This window comes from Ostrinia nubilalis, chromosome 30 (genome assembly GCF_963855985.1).
Source record: "Ostrinia nubilalis chromosome 30, ilOstNubi1.1, whole genome shotgun sequence".
Taxonomy (NCBI): Eukaryota; Metazoa; Arthropoda; class Insecta; order Lepidoptera; family Crambidae; genus Ostrinia; species Ostrinia nubilalis.
In genome coordinates this window covers 1,175,172-1,192,417 of record NC_087117.1, presented here as the reverse complement: position 1 = coordinate 1,192,417, position 17,246 = coordinate 1,175,172, and the positions used below count along the sequence as shown (strand labels likewise).

The window sequence follows — 17,246 nt, the reverse complement described above, 5'->3', positions numbered from 1 at the left end:
TGAACGAACACATGATTTTAGTACAGGCACTATGGTGATGTCATGTTGAAGTGCCAACACTGAACATTGGTGTAAGGAGGGGACAGTGAGGTAAGGACTCAATGAGCAAGGAACTCAATTTTGATTTTGAAATGTTTGTTGTAGTGAGGGAAGGTTTGCTAAGGATCTATATTATCATCGCTGTCAGTTCAAAAGGATGTATGTTATACCAGTAGGTTTTCAGGAGACACAAAAAACTGTATGTATAATATTTACATTTATATTTGACATACATCCTTTAGAACTGACAGCAATGTTATGCTCCATATTTTTGAAAGTATTAATTTAAGACCTAAATAAAACAGTGGCTTTATGTAATTTTACACATTATAGCCAGATTCAAGTAAAATTATATAATTATCTGGAGTTTCTAATTTTTCAACCTTTGAAGCACAAGTCTTAAAAAGGACTTTCACTGACTTCATAAAGAGATGAAGATTCTTAATTCGAGTGTAGGTTTATCTTTCGACACAAATTAATAATGAATAATTCCTGATTATAATGTAACTTACTAAAATCCTATTTCTTTAGTTAACTGAAATCTATATGGACTTTTAGGAATAATATTAAGTGTATTCAAAAGCGTTTAACCTTGGAACTAGAAGCAACGCAGTTAATATTAGAACCATATTTGATATTTCATTACTTTGATGGAAAAATCAATACTTGATAGAAAATTAATGGTTTACTCACTGAAAACTACTATAGCTTTCATTCAGAAGGACAAACAAGCTTTAACACTTAATTTAAAAGGACAAAAAAGCTTTTTAATTTGGTACGGAGACAAAAACAATGAAATAAAAATGTTTACCTTTTAATTGATAATGGCTCTCAACAGGTGAACACTGATAGTGTATTGATTAATGGAATAGAAGATGGTGACTGAATCAAAATCAAGTGCATGCAACTGTCAAAGTGAATCTTGAATATGATGTATCACCACATAACTGAAGTGAGCCACAAACATGTTTGGTTAAAGTTAACTGAACTATTTTACAGTGTTAACACAAATGTTTTTTCGTTAATATTTGCCTTAGAGACCTATAATAACTTGCGTGAGTTTAACAAAGGAAATTAAGTGAGTTTATTCTCAAAATTTAAGAGAACATAGAATATTGTAAATGTTAGATGTTATTACTGCAGTTGTAGGAATAGACATAGGAAAGGGTTGGCCTTACCTCAAATTTTAAACACTAGGGTGAATAGTCTACGAGCACAGAACGCACTAAAGTACTAAAAGCACACAAAAGATTTAAAAAGTTATACTTTTTCAAACTTGAAACATAAATCCTAACCTATTAAATGGAGCGCGATACGACAACGTCGGAGAAAAGCTGTGGATGCCCACGAAAAGTATCCTTCTTGATGCCAGCTTGGATAATTTATTATCTAGTCACAATTTTAAATAACCTAATTTCGATTAAATTTTGTAAATGAATGACGAATTATTTCTGACGAATTGACCAGTGTTGCCAGTAGGGTCTTGTCAGAAATTACCAGAAAATATTAAAAAATGTAACCTTTTTGAATAAAAAGTAACCTTCATACGATGCGGAACGAAAATGAATACAATTGATCATCAATCTATCTATCTATTTTTAACCTAAATTCGAAATTTTGACCATTCCATGAAGACCGAAAAATGACCGGTCATATAAAAACCTTTCCTGGATTTGCGTTTTATTATCGAAAAACATTCGCTAAAACTCATTTTTTTTAACAAATAATAAATCAAATTCATGTTTAAATGCAGTTTATGACATAATTTTTAAATTGTCACTATTAATATTTTTTACTGAATAACTTGTAAAAGTTAATTCTGGGTCATTCCATAAAAATCTGTATATTTTCGACGTCATTTTGTCCGTAACTTTTTTAACTTGACTTATGGTCCTATGTCCCCTAGATGGGGCAGAGGGCGTCCACAACAGTCCTCCATCGCGTTCGGTCTTGAGCTAAGTGTTTGATCTCGCTCCAAGTCTTGCCGATCTTCTTCGCCTCGTCTGCCACAGTGCGCCGCCAAGTTTGCTTGGGGCGACCACGTTTGCGCTTTCCTTGGGGGTTCCAATCCAGAGCCTGCTTGGGGATGTGATCGGGATCCCTTCGGAGAGTGTGGCCAATCCAGTTCCACTTGCGGCGCTTGATCTGCTGGTCGATCGGAATTTCGTGGCAGCGTTCCAATAGCTCGACGTTGGAGATTTTCTCAGGCCAGTATATGCCGAGAATTCGGCGAAGGCAGCGGTTGACGAAGACCTGCAGCTGGTGCGAGATGACCTTGGTGACCTTCCACGTTTCACACCCATAGAGCAGCACGGATTTAACGTTGGACCCGAAAATTTTGATCTTGACCCTTCGGGTCAGTTTCCGTGACTGCCATACGGGGCGAAGTTGTGCGAAGGTGGCTCTAGCCTTGGCAATGCGCGAAGTGATGTCCTCTTCGGTACCTCCAGTCTCTGACACGACGCTCCCGAGGTAGGTAAAATTGTGGACACGTTCCACATCCTCTGCACCAATCCGTAATGGTGTGCAATTCCTCACTCCAGATCGCATCTCTTGGGTCTTCCGGCAGTTAATTTTGAGCCCCGTGATGCCCGCCTCTCGATGTAGGTCATCAATTTTGGATTGCATATCGTGATGCGTGTGGCTCAGCAAACAGAGGTCATCGGCATAATCTAAGTCTTCTAAGACTCCGATTATACCAAACTCTATTCCACGCCGTTGGTTTTGATATGCACGACACATGACTCCATCCAAGACTACCAGAAAGAGAAGCGGCGAAAGCAGGCAGCCTTGCCGGACGCCCGCATGCACCTCAATGTCTTCGGAGATGAGGCCGTCGTGAGTGACTTTACAAGAATATTTCTTGTAGATGGTATTCAATAGATCGATAATTTTCGGCGGGACACCAATGTCAGCGAGTCGCGACCATAATATGCTTGCCCACTTTAGCGTATCAAAGGCTTTTTCAAAGTCTACAAAGGTAAGATAGACTTCCCTTTGCCATTCTGATGCCTGCTCCAAGATGATACGCAAAGTATTGATCTGGTCGGTGCACGAGCGGTTCGGGCGGAAGCCAGCCTGTTCCCTACGCAAAAGAGGTTCAACGGCCCCCGATAACCTATCCAAGATAATCTTGCAGAAAACCTTTGACGGTATCGAGAGCAAAGTGATACCTCTCCAATTGCTACACTGGCTTAGGTCCCCTTTCTTTGGCACAGTAATTAAAAGCCCCTTATTCCAGTCGTCTGGGAGTTCCTCTTCCATCCAGATGTTTTCGATTAGAGGTGTCAGGACGTCGGCGGCGGAGTTTACGTCGACTCTCAGCATTTCTGCGGTGACAAGGTCGAGTCCTGGGGCCTTGCCAATTTTGAGGGACAGGATAGCCTTGGCCACTTCGTCGCGTGATGGTGGTTCCACATTGATGTCGAGCAGCCTAGGTGGAGTAGAGGTGTGCTGCGGTGGCTCAGGCGTGTTGGTGGCTGCAGTCAAGGTAGGGCGGAAGACCTCCTGAAAGTGTTCACGCCATCGTTTCAGTTGCCCCTCAGACGTCACAATAAGCTGCCCGTCACTTGACTTAAGAGGCTTCTTCTTTGGTCTACTACTTCCTGCCAAGATTTTTGTCGCTTTGTTCAGCTCTCTCAGATTGCCAGTGTTAGCAGCGAGTTGGGCATTATCAGCAACCCCGTCAGCCCACAGTCTTTTGTCTTTCCGCGTGCTGCGGTAGATTTTCCTGCGCATCTGGCGTTGCTGCTGTCTGAGGGTGGCTATAAGTTGCACGTCGGTGGTTTGTAGCAACTTTAGGTGCAGCTCTCTACGGTCGTTGATCAGCTGCCATGTGGATTGTGACATCCAGTCCTCGCGCGTGTGCGTGGTGCTCGCGCGTGTGCGTGCGTTCGTATCGTACTTTAAACTCAACTAAATGTCATTCACTCTAAATACATATTAAAGCGCAAAAAATTATAAAATCAGTCCGTGGCGAGGGAATGACGCTAAAAGCTGTAGACTCTTTTTCAACTAAAGAAAATCAAATTATTGTTTATTGAAACCGCAAAATATTAATAGAATTTGGTGTAATATACATTTAAATAGATTATTCGTTAATTAAAACAAAGGATAAAGTTGATGTTTTTATAATTGTGGGTCCCAAAACACAAACTTTTGGAGTACGGACATGCCTAGGGAATGACGTTTTGGGTCATTCAAAAGGAATTTAAGATGTTTTAAAAATAGTTTCAAAAAATATTAATGGGTGATGAATAAAGCACATTGCGAGCTGTTATTTAACAATTTTGGAACAAAATATTAACAAATATTTCATGTGAAATGTGGCGCGGACTAAGAGTTGACATATTTTTGTGGAATGACCCTTCTACAATTTCTGAAAAATCACCTAAAAATAACCTTTTCACTAGTGTAACCTAAAAGTAACCAATGCAGTTCAAAAGTAACCTAAAAGGTTACAAAAGTAACCTTCTGGCAACACTGGAATTGACATTTCATTGACAGCGTTGACTGACAGCGACAATAAGTTAACAAAATGTATTGATCATTGCGTTGCTATAGAATTGAATGAATAGTGCTACTTTTAAATTCGGTAGCATTATACGTGTCCGTCGTGTCGTTCAACGCATGTTACGTTTTGAAATCTTTATGGCCTTGGAGATGTTACTTATCGTAATCTTCATTTCCCACCGTGTTTTTTCTTTGTTTCTTGTTGTATGTACGCACAAGCTAAAAATCACAATTATTATAATTTTTAATAAGCAAATAATAATGAAAATCATTTTCAATTTATAAACTAGGGGCTGTACATATGGACGACTTGTCCAAATCTGTAACTTTCATTTAAAAAAATGCAACTGTCAAATTTGTGATTGCAAATGACCGGTGTTTTGTTTGTTTGTGCAAAATAATTTGAATTTACAATAATTTTTGCGCTAAGTTTTCACTTGTATTTGTGCTCCATAAAAAGCGTTGATTTTAAATCATTATTACCCATGTGAGTAGTTAAGGAAACATGTTTCAACTAACATGAAAATATTTTAAACTTCTAACACAAGTTTCAACTTGTTCTTAGCATTAAAATTACTTGTATTAGGTACCGAGTAATTAAGTTATCCAGCACTTAATGATATTATTATGCGGGTAGGTAAAATTAAAAGATAACTTTTTTAATTCGCACCATTGAAGCCATTAGACAGAATAATAATAATACATTAGACATTTAAAAAAGTATGTAAGGTACCTATTTGTTTTTAAATCTGTAATACTGGTCTCAATGTTATTTTAAATTTTTATCCTTTAGAAATAGGCGCTCCGTAGTTCCAAAATATGGAGGAGTGGGAACGACTAGTAGACGGGTATCCGAAGAATCCGGACGTCAAGCTCTTCATCAAAGTGCTGAAGACTGCAGAGGTCGCGTTGAAAGAAGACCTGGCTCCGTTTGAATTGGGTTGGTACCAATATATTTTTAAATAGTTTATTTGACCCTTAACCACTCGGGAGTCTCTCAGACTCCGGTGAATTTGTTTCTTGTTCTAATTCGTTGAATGTGCTGCAAGAGATTTAGACTTTTTTTGACAAAACTCAATGTCGTAAATTGTTTATGCCTATTTTTTTTATAAAACACTAAAAATTACATTTTTAACTTAATTTGCCTTTTGACAACTTAGTTATTTATCTAGAGTCCTGAGAAGAGAGGAGTCTGAGAGACTCCAGGTAAGAGTTAGGTGGGTAAAGGTTAAGGATGGATGAACACTGTCAACCAAACATCCAACAAGACATTTTTGCTGTAAAATCCTATCTTTTAATTACTAGGCCATACAGTACAATTTGTATAAATATATGTAAAATAAATATTTTGTTTTCAGATTGGGTAACCAGCACACTATTCTTCAAGCCAGTGTCTCTGTTCGATACCATATCTGCTAAACGTAACGATGCAGCTTGGAGCAAGCCTATAAGTGATGCCTTCAAGCTAATTGGTGAAATTGTTGACAAATGTCAGCCAGAGCATCTGTTTGAAAACATTGTCACGGTAAGTGTACAGGTTCAAATAATGTATTTGATATAAAACACTCAAATGCATAATTATAAATCACATAATTCACACTGGCGCCATTCCGTGCAGTGCATGTTGTGTCCTTGTGTTACAGCCGTGTCTCCTTATGTTACAGCTGTGTTAACTTGTGTTACAGCTGTGTCTCTCTTGTGTTACAGCTCTGTCTTCTCTCCTACACGCCAAACATCCGCAAGGACGCGCTGTCGTGCTTGGCGCGCGTTGCACGTCAATCGGCGGAGGGAGCGCGTGACGCGCAACGACTTATCACAGAACTGCAAGACTCGAGCACTAGCAAGACACAGCTGGCTGTGCTTGTAGGTATGTATGACTAGCTATTGCCCGTGGCTTCACTCGCTTCCAAGTCTGTTTGTCGCAGAAAGACTGAAGATTTTAGTTCTTGAAAGTAGCCGCTAAGGGCGCTGCACAATCTGTGATACATTCAATGTAATTTTTACGTATTCGCTAGCGAGCACACCTAAAGTAAACTCATGGTAAGCACAATAATTGTGCGCGCCCCTAGGGATGACTTTCAAGGACTAAAAATCGTACATTTTTTACGCAATCGCTAGCGATTAGCTACTGATACATAACAATAACACTAAAGTTTTATTAAAATCCGTTCAGCATCTTAATTACTCGGTAAGTTTTCTGTGAACGAGTAACAAACCTCCATCCTTCCTCATAAAACATACATATCTCGGAGGACACACACTGCAGGCAGTTTAACATTTAATGATTACAGGTGTGATAGCAGAATTCCACCCCGAGTTGGTGACAGAATCAGCAACGAGAATATGGAGGATATACTTAAACTTACTGGAGTCTAACAAGAACACGGTACGTTGAAATTGTTTGTTAAAATTAAAGAAAGAAGAAAGAAAGAAAAACTTTATTTGACACAAAAAGAAAAAAATAAAAAACAGAACAAAGGGACTTAAAACTATACACGTAAAGTAATATAAGATGGTGCAAACCAGTCTTAAGTCTATACAAATAAAGGTATTTTTGACTTTGACGACATACGTAATTTTATTACAGGACACAGTGATAAACTCAGTGCTGCAAGGCCTGTTAGGCCTCTTCAAACACTTCGGGGTGGACCTGCCCATCATAGAGTTTAGAGATCTCTATGAAAGGATCTCTAAAGAATACATTTTCAAGAGCAAATGTGAAGAGGGTGGGTTCAAATGTTTTTGATTTATTTTTGTTATGTGAAAAAGTTTCAAGTCTAAACTTCTCTTACCTGTTTTTAAAAAAGCTTAATATTTTTTCAGTCATTTCTTTCCAATCATGTGCCCTTGATAAATTATTACACTTGCTACATTTTAGCAAAGGACAATGACCAAAAGTGGTCCAAATGTCCACCACTAATGAGACCTATATTGGCTTATAGTTAGGGTATGCAAAACCGAAAGTTTATCAAAAACCGATTTTTTTTTCGGTTTCCAAGAAAAAAAACCGGTTTTCGGTTTTTAATCGGTTATTATCGTTCTATTTTTTTTTTCAATCAACTAGTAGTTACATACAGCGATTTGTTACGTCCTGTCCGTTTTGTGTAAGATTACATTATTTAAGAGAGGGTTATTATAACAGTTTTGATAAATTGAGCTTATTCATTAGGCATTATAGGCACATAATGCATAATGAATAAGCTAAATTTAACTCAAAGGATGGTAGTTTATCTCAATTGTACGTAATAATAATGGTCAACGAATACGTTTTTAAAATTCATTACTCTGTCGGTTTAGTATTTTGATAATTACCACCATGTACTACGTAATGTACATCAAAAACGCATTTGTTTACAATTACGATTGATATAAGCAATATCTTAAATTAAAAAGTAGAATATAATGTAAAAAGCTTTATTTGTGAACGTTAGGTGGTATTTCTGTCAAATTTCAATACACTAAGTATTACAGTAATAAGATTCTGCAGATATCGCAAATAAATGAGATTCAATGTTCAAAACAATCTATCTATACTTATAATAAATCTGTAGAGAAGTCAATTCTGTACATGAAATATATTTTCAAAATAACTATCAGGGGGTGATTAGTGATCGATACTGATACCAAAAATGCAATCAGTAAAATTTTTGTCTGTCTGTCTGTCCGTCTGTCTGTCTGTCTGTCTGTCTGTCTGTCTGTCCGTCTGTATGTTCCTTATAGAAACAAAAACTACTCGACGGATTTTAACGAAACTTGGTACAATTATCCTTCATACTCCTGGGCAGGTTATAGTATACTTAAGAATTCCCACGGGAACCGGAATTAGTGGGAAAATCCTTTTATATGAAAAACCTAAACCGCTTAAGTTAGACGCTTGAAATTTGGCATGCAGGTACCTTAGTAAACTTAAAGCTTAGCTAGAACAGGATTTTCCAAAATTCCCACGGGAACGGGAGTTAGCGGGAAAAAACATTTGTATGAAAAAATCTAAACCGCGTAAGATAGATGAAGGTGGTAAAACGGGATCCACGCGTACGAAGTCGCGGGCGGCCGCTAGTTCAGAAATAAAAACTGTTCAATTCACTCACACATTAGGTTAATTATTCACTGCAATAATCACCAACTATCTGAATCGCGGGGTGGGTCATGTCAGGTGGCGGGCGCGGGCGGTACGAGTCTTAAATAATTATCGGGGATTCCCCGTTCAAAGGTAAACGACGGAGTAACCAAGTGACAATGTTGCCAAGTTATAAATTGTAAAATAACCAAATATTCGTCAAATATCAAAATACCCAGGTTATATTATAATAAAATGATATTGCTTATTTATGGAATTTGTTACGTGTATACAGACAGATAGAAAAACCGATTTAAATCCGGGTTTCGATTTTTAAAACCGGTTTTAGAATTGGTCGAAAAAGGGCGGTTTTTCCGATTTTTCGGTTTCCGATTAACCGGTTTTGCATTCCCTACTTATAGTCCATTAAATAGAGACAGGCCTGGCTCACTCCGCGCGGTACATCCGATAATTACCTACAGCGAAGCGCCCCGCCGGCGGGTATTATATCAGTCGAGTGTCACGCGCGCGCCCGTCAGGACGCTGGCGTGCGTTGTAGTACCTAATTCTATGATCGAAGTATTATTTAAAAATGGACATAAAGAGAAAGAAATAATATTGTGCGGCGTTCGGGTGTTTAAATTCGAAAAGAAATCTACCGGATTTATCTTTTTTTTTCGCTTCCCAAAGATACTGAAAGGTATGTTGGCCATGTAGGTAATCAATAATTCTTAGGATAGTATAGGAACCTAACCTACCATGACCACTGCTCAGAATGCGTTCGTTCGTTTCAGCCAAATGACGTCCACTGCTGGACAAAGGCCTCTCCCAAGGTTTTCCATAATGAATGCGTACTTACATACATACGTATCATGAGGTACGTACCTCATGACATATAAGTAGATTAATTATTTTTTTCACTAGACAGCAACCCTAACAGCGTAAGAAGAGTTCAGAGGCACGCGATAGAAAGAGACAAAACTTGTAGGTGAATAAAATTGTAGGTACGTAGTGCTGTGCGAGCTGAATTCCACTGTATCGCGTCGTAGCAAAACTCGCATTTATTTAAATCGTCTTGCGGAGTAATCCTTCTGTACCTGTACTATTACTTATTCTGTGATAGAGATTAACTTTCAGTATGGGACGAAAAAAAAATAAGCTGTCAGTAAAAAAAGTTATGACCGTATGAAAAATTGTAGTAGTTTACGCGCTAATCTCAGGAACTACTGGTCCGATTTGAAAAATTATTTCTGTTATGGATAGCCCATTTATCAAGGATGGTTTTAGGTTATATAACATCACCCTACAACCAATAGGGGCGGAGCAGCGACTACCCGACCATAATTCCAATATTTATGTCTTTCTTCTGAGCTTATTTTTTTTTCTTTTAGCGAGAATCTAACACGGCACACTAAGCGACATGACATAACATGCATAGATTAATCCAAAATGTGCGATGGATAGAATGATATCAAGAACATTTTTCGGATGAAAAGGTAAAAAACATGATTTTTCATTCAGTCATAACTTTTTACTGACAGCATATTTTTGATTGCGGTTTGGTTATAATGAATCAGTGTTTAGTAGACTATTTTACTAGATAGGTCTCGTTAGTGGTGGACATTTGGACCACACTCCATACATTTTTGGTCATTGTTCTTTATGAGGAATTAGTTATTTTCATATAATATTTTCTCTTGAAATATTTTACAATTTTAGTATGTAATTTAACTCTAACACTGAAAATTAGTACATCCATCTTCACTTAATATTTATTTTCACTTTGTAAAGCTAGATTTATAACGTCGTCTTCGTCTCTCTCCTCAGTGTGCCATTCAATATTGGAGCATCACGCCGACCTATTCAAGGAGCTACTGGCCAAAGACCCTCGGCTAAGACTACAGCTGTGGGCCTCACAGGCCTCGGCGGCTTTGCGGTCCGTATATGCTACTATTGCCACCGCAGTCACTAGGGAACAGATGATGGTGAGTTTATCATAACTATTTAAAAAGTTATAAGCCAAAGAGACCCGGCTAAGACTACAGCTGTGGGCCTCACAGGCCTCAGCCGCTTTGCGGTCCGTATACGCTGATATAGCCACCGCAGTCACTAGAGAACAGATGATGGTGAGTCTATCATCATTATTCAAGTAGTTATAAGCCAAAGAGACCCGGCTAAGACTACAGCTGTGGGCCTCACAGGCCTCAGCGGCTTTGCGGTCCGTATACGCTGCTACTGCCACCGCAGTCACTAAGGAACATATAATGGTTAGTTTTATTATCATTACTTAAGAGTTACTGGCCTCTTTCTGACACTTCGACTTTAAGGACTGATTTTTCAATCGTCGGATAACTTTTAACTGAAGAATAAACTTGTCATTTTGACATACTTTCCATACTGAAACTGTCAATATGCCAAATTTATTGTTAAGTTAAAAGTTATTCGACGATTGAAAAATCAGCCCTAAGTCTCTTGTCTGAGGCTGCAGCTGTGGGCCTCACTGGCCTGGTGTCCTTACGGACTAAAACTATTACTACTAACTAAATTAACCTATAAATATTTCTTTCCAGAAAATTCTATCATCCGAAGTCTACCCACGCGTGCAATCAGTGCAAATCCGCACTAAATATATCGCTCTTCGTATACTAAAGTACTGTTCTGTAACTAGTGGGACTAGTAGTGACGTCGTAGCTGGGACTAGTAGTGATGTTATAGCTGGGACTAGTGACAGTGCGGCTTCTGAATGCGACTGCTGCGCGTTGGCGTATGAAGTGAAGCGAGGCGGCGTGTCCATAGACAAGGCTGATGCGGTGAGTGTTTTACCCGACTATTTAAAAGAAGACAGCACCTTCTTTAGTACCTTATTGTATGTACAGAAGACAACAATCTACATAAAATCTAGTATAATCAATAGTCTGGTCTGTGAGCACGTAGAATTTATCGCGACTGTGCGACGGGCGCCCACAGTGAGTGTGCGAGCGCGATAGCAATATAATTACGCGCGAGCGATAAGGATGGGTAGCTTGGGGTCATTGGACAAAATTCTACGTGCTCACAGACCGGGCTTTAGACAAGGTTGATGTGAGTTAGTGCTGTGACTAGTACATTTTTGGCGCTAGTAAGATGGAATGCGACTGATGCGCGTCATATTTTTTTAAGACTCACCAATACAATGACACGCGAATTGACTTATATTGTGATAGTGAGTTTCTAATAGAAATTTTGCGTGCTGATAATGTTAAACAGAAATAGTTTGTTGTGACGCCCAAAGTAGCCAAAAAGTTAACAATTTTAACAAAGACGTGTTGCGAACTTTTGGCTACTTTGGGTGTCACGAACTATTTGGCCCTGACTGTACCTATAACTGAAAACCTACATTATAAACATTATTAAAAAAACTGAATTATTGTGCCTAAGTTTCTAATCCGGGCCTTTTCAAGGCGAGAGTGAATAGGCACTTACAGGGCAGATATGTACCATCCTAGACTGCATCTCACTTAACATCAGGTGCCTTGTGGTCAAATACCTGTCTTGTTATGCATAAAAAAAAATCTTTGCTAATAAATAATTTGACTGTGTCATGTAATAAATGTTTGTTTCTATAATATTTATCCTTACAACGTAGAGTGAGCCAAGTCCAATTGCCTTCGGTGTATCTTATGTAGCTGCAAGACTCAACGTACCTATATGATATGTACGCGCCAGCATTGAAACCTCATACAATTCAAACTCATGTCACACTATTCTTTATCACTCACTCTGACAGTCCTTTCCCTATCCTCTCCCTTCCACCTTCAGTCTCGCTCTCGCATTGCAACGCGCCGCTTCGCCTACCTATCTGGGCGTTAATACGAAATAAGTATCAAAAATAAACCAATTCCAATAAATCCTCTCGCGCGCTAAACCCAATCCAATAAAAATTCAAGTGTTTGTGAAAGTGAAAGAAGAACCAAGCTTGGACCGTCCTGCGGAGTCAGCTATATCGAAGGTATCCCATCCCATTCCTATCCCAAATCTCCTACACTATGTATAATTATGGTTCGAAGGCAATAAATAATTTTTTTATTTATTTATTTCAGATACACTGGTGCCTAGAGTCATCAGCTCCCGGCAGCGACAAGCTCCTCCAGACTTGTCTGCTATTCCACCACAACATACCCTCGTCCAAGAGAAGAGACATCTCCGTGCATGGACTGATGAACGCTCACGAGGATGTTAGGACTGTACGTATCACTACATATTATAAAACAAAATCGTTTTCCTTTCTGTCTGTCCCTATGTATGCTTAGATCTTTAAAACTACGCAACTGATTTTGATGCGGTTTTCAGTCAGTGCCTGATTTATGGGTACGACACGGGAGGGTGTTATAGAGACAGTCAAATATCAGCGAGAATTCAGATTTGCTTAGATCGTTTCATCCACTCGGACGCGCCCCACCATTTTTCCGCTAATGTTTGAGTGTCATCGGTACACGCTAATGCTCCATGAGTGCACACGCACACTACAATAATGCCTTACGGATTGCTCGGACCACACTCCGCGCACCTCGCGCGACCGGGACTAAATAGTGATGGGAGTTTGTCCCGGGGGAAAGTTAAACTAGCTTTTATTCTACTAGCTTTTGCCAGCGACTTCTCAGCCACAGGATGTCCACTGCTGGACAAAGGCCTCCCCCAATGCTTTCCAAAATGACCGTTCCTTCTTTATTCCAATTTTTTATAACTCCTCACTTATTTATGTCCTTTTTTCAGACGGCAGTATCACTTCTAATAAACGAATCGACGTCATCACCCATAGAGGAATCCATAGACAAGTTCTTGCCTCTATGGAAGGAGATTTTTGACTCTAAGAATGGCACAGACTCCATCGTCTTGATGAAATCTAAGCTGGTATTTGAAGATATAATGGAATATTTGTTCGTGGTTATGGAAGCCGTGATAGAGGAAGATTTGGAGGTATGTGTAATGTTCTTTTTTATTGGATTGTCGCCATTTTATATTGCAGTGAATTTTCGTTAGTTTATGCAGTAATAACGCCATCTACCCCCAAACTTCACAAGCCTATAAATACCAGACAACGGATTTAACTACTTAGGCTGAGTTACACCACCTAGCTTTTACCGTAACTATAACGATAACCGTTGCTTTTTGTTTGAAGTTTGACAGATTTTTGACGTTTGTTATAGTTAAAATAAGATGAAAGATACTCAGCCTTATATTAGGTTCTTACCTATGAAATTAGAGTTTTGTATGGAGGATTTCACGAAAATTAATTTTCCAATACAATTTTTTTTGCGAATTTTTAAGGAACCACTAATTCTGGTTACGCGTGGGCGTGTTTATGTGCCCTGTATAAAGCCCGATTTCCACCAAAGCCGAGAAGTATCGGGTTGTCAAATTTTTTAATGGAATTTGTCAGCGGCCGTGTAGCGGAGCTGTGCGGAGCGGAGAAGAGAAGTGAAATCTGATTGTTTATTCAAAATACTTTTTCGCACCACTCCGCCTTGTTGGAAAACGGGTCTAAGCTAGCGTAAATTAAGCTAGCTGCGAGCCTAGTGCAGAAGCTGTGGTTTATTACATCACAGGAAATGATATTTGTGAATAAAGATTATTTATTTATTTATTTAAATGGCATTCATACTATGTATCCATACTATCTATACTTCTATAAAAGATAGTTTGAGTCCCGGGAAAATACATAGGATAGTTTTAATCCCGGTTTTTGAAACAGGGACGCGCGCGATAAAGTTTTTCTGTGACAGACAAAATTCCACGTGAGCGAGGTCGCGGGCGGAAAGCTAGTACATAATAAAGAATTTGCATAAAACCTACCATCATTGAACCATCATTATGTTTGTTCCAGCAACTCCCAGACAAATTAAGCTCCCTCCTAGTCCTAACGTACCACGTCCTAACCATCCACCCTTGTGAGGACTACACCGAGTTGTCTTGCGGTCGCTTACTGGCGCTGTTACCGCGGCTGCCGGTCCACAGTTCGGTGCTCAGTGTAGCCACGGCTGCTGGCAACCATTTGGGAGGCGGTCTGGAAGAAATTTGTAAGGTGAGAGGTTTGATATTGTAATTTATGGGTACGGGACTATTCCCACCTCTCGTTCCCACCGCTGCAACTCCTGTGTAGCCAGGATCTACAGCTTGACCGTCATAAGAACCCAACCAATGAAGGTCAAGTTTGTCCCGGGGGACTGGGCCGGAAATTTTTTTTTGTCATGATCGGATGTTGTGGTGTAATAAATTGCAGAAACGTATGATATATTGAATTAGCATTATGTCACATTCATGTTTCCAAAGATGAGATCCAAATTACTAGTATTATTTTCTAAAAAATGTAATTACTATTAAATTCCAATCGTTCGCAGTCGATCCGAGTGGACAAGTGCCAAGATGAAGCGACGCTGTGCGAGGCTTGCTTCATGCTGGTGCACGCGCCAATAGATGACGTCGAAATTGACAGCGTACTGGCTGCTATTGAGGTATAATAAAATTAATTATAGCCTGACCAGGAACATAAAAACCCTGGCATAGAGGCGCGTCAATCGCATTTGATAGTGCAACACTGAGTACAGTCGTACCTGTGTTAAATTAATAGGCTAACTTTATGTATCAGGATTCAGGATTACGGGCTAATTTGATATTTTCATAAATTAACGAAAAAATATTATTATAGGTAACCTGATTTAAATAAATTAAATGAAACCATCAATCGAGCTAGAACAATTTATTTTATTATTCATCAATAATCAAATTCAGAACTTAAATATTCAACTGCAATGTCTGCTCATGAACGCTTCAAACTCGGTACTTCTTTCCCAATCCCATAAAATTCAACACTTAGAAAGTGACAATTTTTTTAAAAATAGGTAGTTGGAACAAACCACAGCTAATTTTCATAGTGGACTGTACTATACGATAAACATGTCAGTCAATTTGACAACCTTTGTCGGAAACATTATTCAATGAAAATATTGTCCGAACCCTTAGTATTTCTCTTCGACAAATACTTTAACACATTGTGAACCACTTTTCTTTCACGACTATAAAAATATTTTAGCAATTTAATTCATAAAACCAATTGCGCACATTTAAAATAAAGTTTGTTTACACTTTGACAGCAATAGACTGACATGCAAGGTGACATGTCAATGAAGTTTTCAGTTACTGTTGCCATTAAAAGAAATTAGTACCATTAGTTTTCCGCAACATGGCGAGGGTTTTTATGTTCCTGTTCAGGCTATACCGTTTAGAAAGTATTTATTTTTCTCTTATTTAATACTAGCTTTCCGCCCGTTGGCTTCGCCCGTGTGGAATTTTGTCTGTCACAGAAAAACTTTATCGCGCGTGTCCCTGTTTCAAAAACCGGTATAAAAATTATCCTATGTCCTTTCCCGGGACTCAAACTATCTCTATGCCAAATTTCATCAAAATCGGTTCAGTGGTTTGAGCGTGAAAGAGAGACAGACAGATAGAGTTACTTTCGCATTTATAATATTAGTATAGAGTATAGATTTTTTTTTTCTTTCTTATTTATTTACATCTTTAGCCCGAGTTATTCCCCGTTTGGTATTTCAGAAATTCGCAGTTTTGTAATTTTCTTTTTTATTTTCTTTACAATATAACAACTAGGTACATCTTCTAAATTAAGGCTGTATGTTTCTTCAATAAAGATTTTGAATAAATTAATGAACAAAAGCTTTAAATATCGCCAACATTAGAAATTATTGATTGAACGCGCATAAAAAAGTTTTCATCTATTCTTAATTTAGTTTTGTCATTGTAACATTATTTAATTTCCCAAAGCCTTGTATCTTTTGACAGTCAAAGTTACTTTCGTATTCATAAGTATTTTTAAATTAAATTTGTTTCCAAAAAAAAAATACTATGAACTTAAGCTTATAAAAAGACTGTCAGCAGAAAATTGAACATTTTCTTATTATTTATTTTATTTACAGATTTTACTCACGCGAAGCGACGTAGAACCCAAGGTGCTGATTCAAGCGCTCCAAAGACTAGAGACCATCATCAATGACAACCCAGATTTAGACGTCACGAAACTTGACCACGTGAGTACGAACGTTAGTATTTCAAACGAAATAAAATTATTAGGGACTAGCGGGGCCTATGCAAAATTTGAGACTCCTAGCACTTGTAGTTTCTGAGATTTCGTGATTTCGTATAGATATGCTATACGAAGCCCGCATCATATATGAACAACAACGTTTTCTGTCTCTATTCGTTTTGTATTAGTAATAGTGACTGAGTTTCTTGCGCTGCTTCTTTATTTATCTTTATTAATGCTTGCTGCTTTTCTTCTTTATTTTTTATTTTATTTATCTTTATTATTCTTCTCAGCGCTGGCCCATTTATTGTCCCGAAGCAGTTAATAATAACTAATAATTAATTAATACTGGGACATGTAAAAGTGCCTTTGACGCAATCTGACGGTGCGGGCACGAGCAAAGAACGCAAATCTTGTCTGATCGCTGACCGTTGCTTTGACCGACAATGTTGTTCATAAATGACACGGGTTGCGTTCACTGATTGACCGTAGACCGCAGAACGCACTCAGTGTGGCTAATCCTTTACTATTACTGTTGTTTTAGATAGTGTAAATAATTATTTT

At 38.4% G+C, this 17,246-nt stretch overlaps 2 protein-coding genes across 2 annotated transcripts in view; one reads left to right on the top strand and one right to left on the bottom strand.

Moving 5' to 3' along the window:
* Positions 1 to 1,489, bottom strand: part of LOC135086145 (insulin-degrading enzyme) — a 50,722-nt gene extending 49,233 nt beyond the window's left edge. The window contains exon 1 of the mRNA XM_063980947.1: positions 1,218 to 1,489. The gene's annotated coding sequence lies outside the window, so the exon portion shown is untranslated. The remainder of the gene's footprint in view (positions 1 to 1,217) is intronic.
* A 3,434-nt stretch (positions 1,490 to 4,923) lies between these two features.
* Positions 4,924 to 17,235, top strand: LOC135085889 (uncharacterized). Its single transcript, XM_063980674.1, has 14 exons — positions 4,924 to 5,038; positions 5,345 to 5,491; positions 5,910 to 6,076; positions 6,259 to 6,418; positions 6,843 to 6,937; positions 7,139 to 7,277; positions 10,436 to 10,593; positions 11,179 to 11,418; positions 12,688 to 12,831; positions 13,361 to 13,564; positions 14,472 to 14,669; positions 14,986 to 15,099; positions 16,576 to 16,686; positions 17,227 to 17,235. The coding sequence occupies exons 2-14, from the start codon at positions 5,371 to 5,373 to the stop codon at positions 17,233 to 17,235; spliced, it is 1,860 nt and encodes a 619-aa protein (XP_063836744.1). The 5' UTR covers positions 4,924 to 5,038; positions 5,345 to 5,370.
* Positions 17,236 to 17,246: the final 11 nt, after the last annotated feature.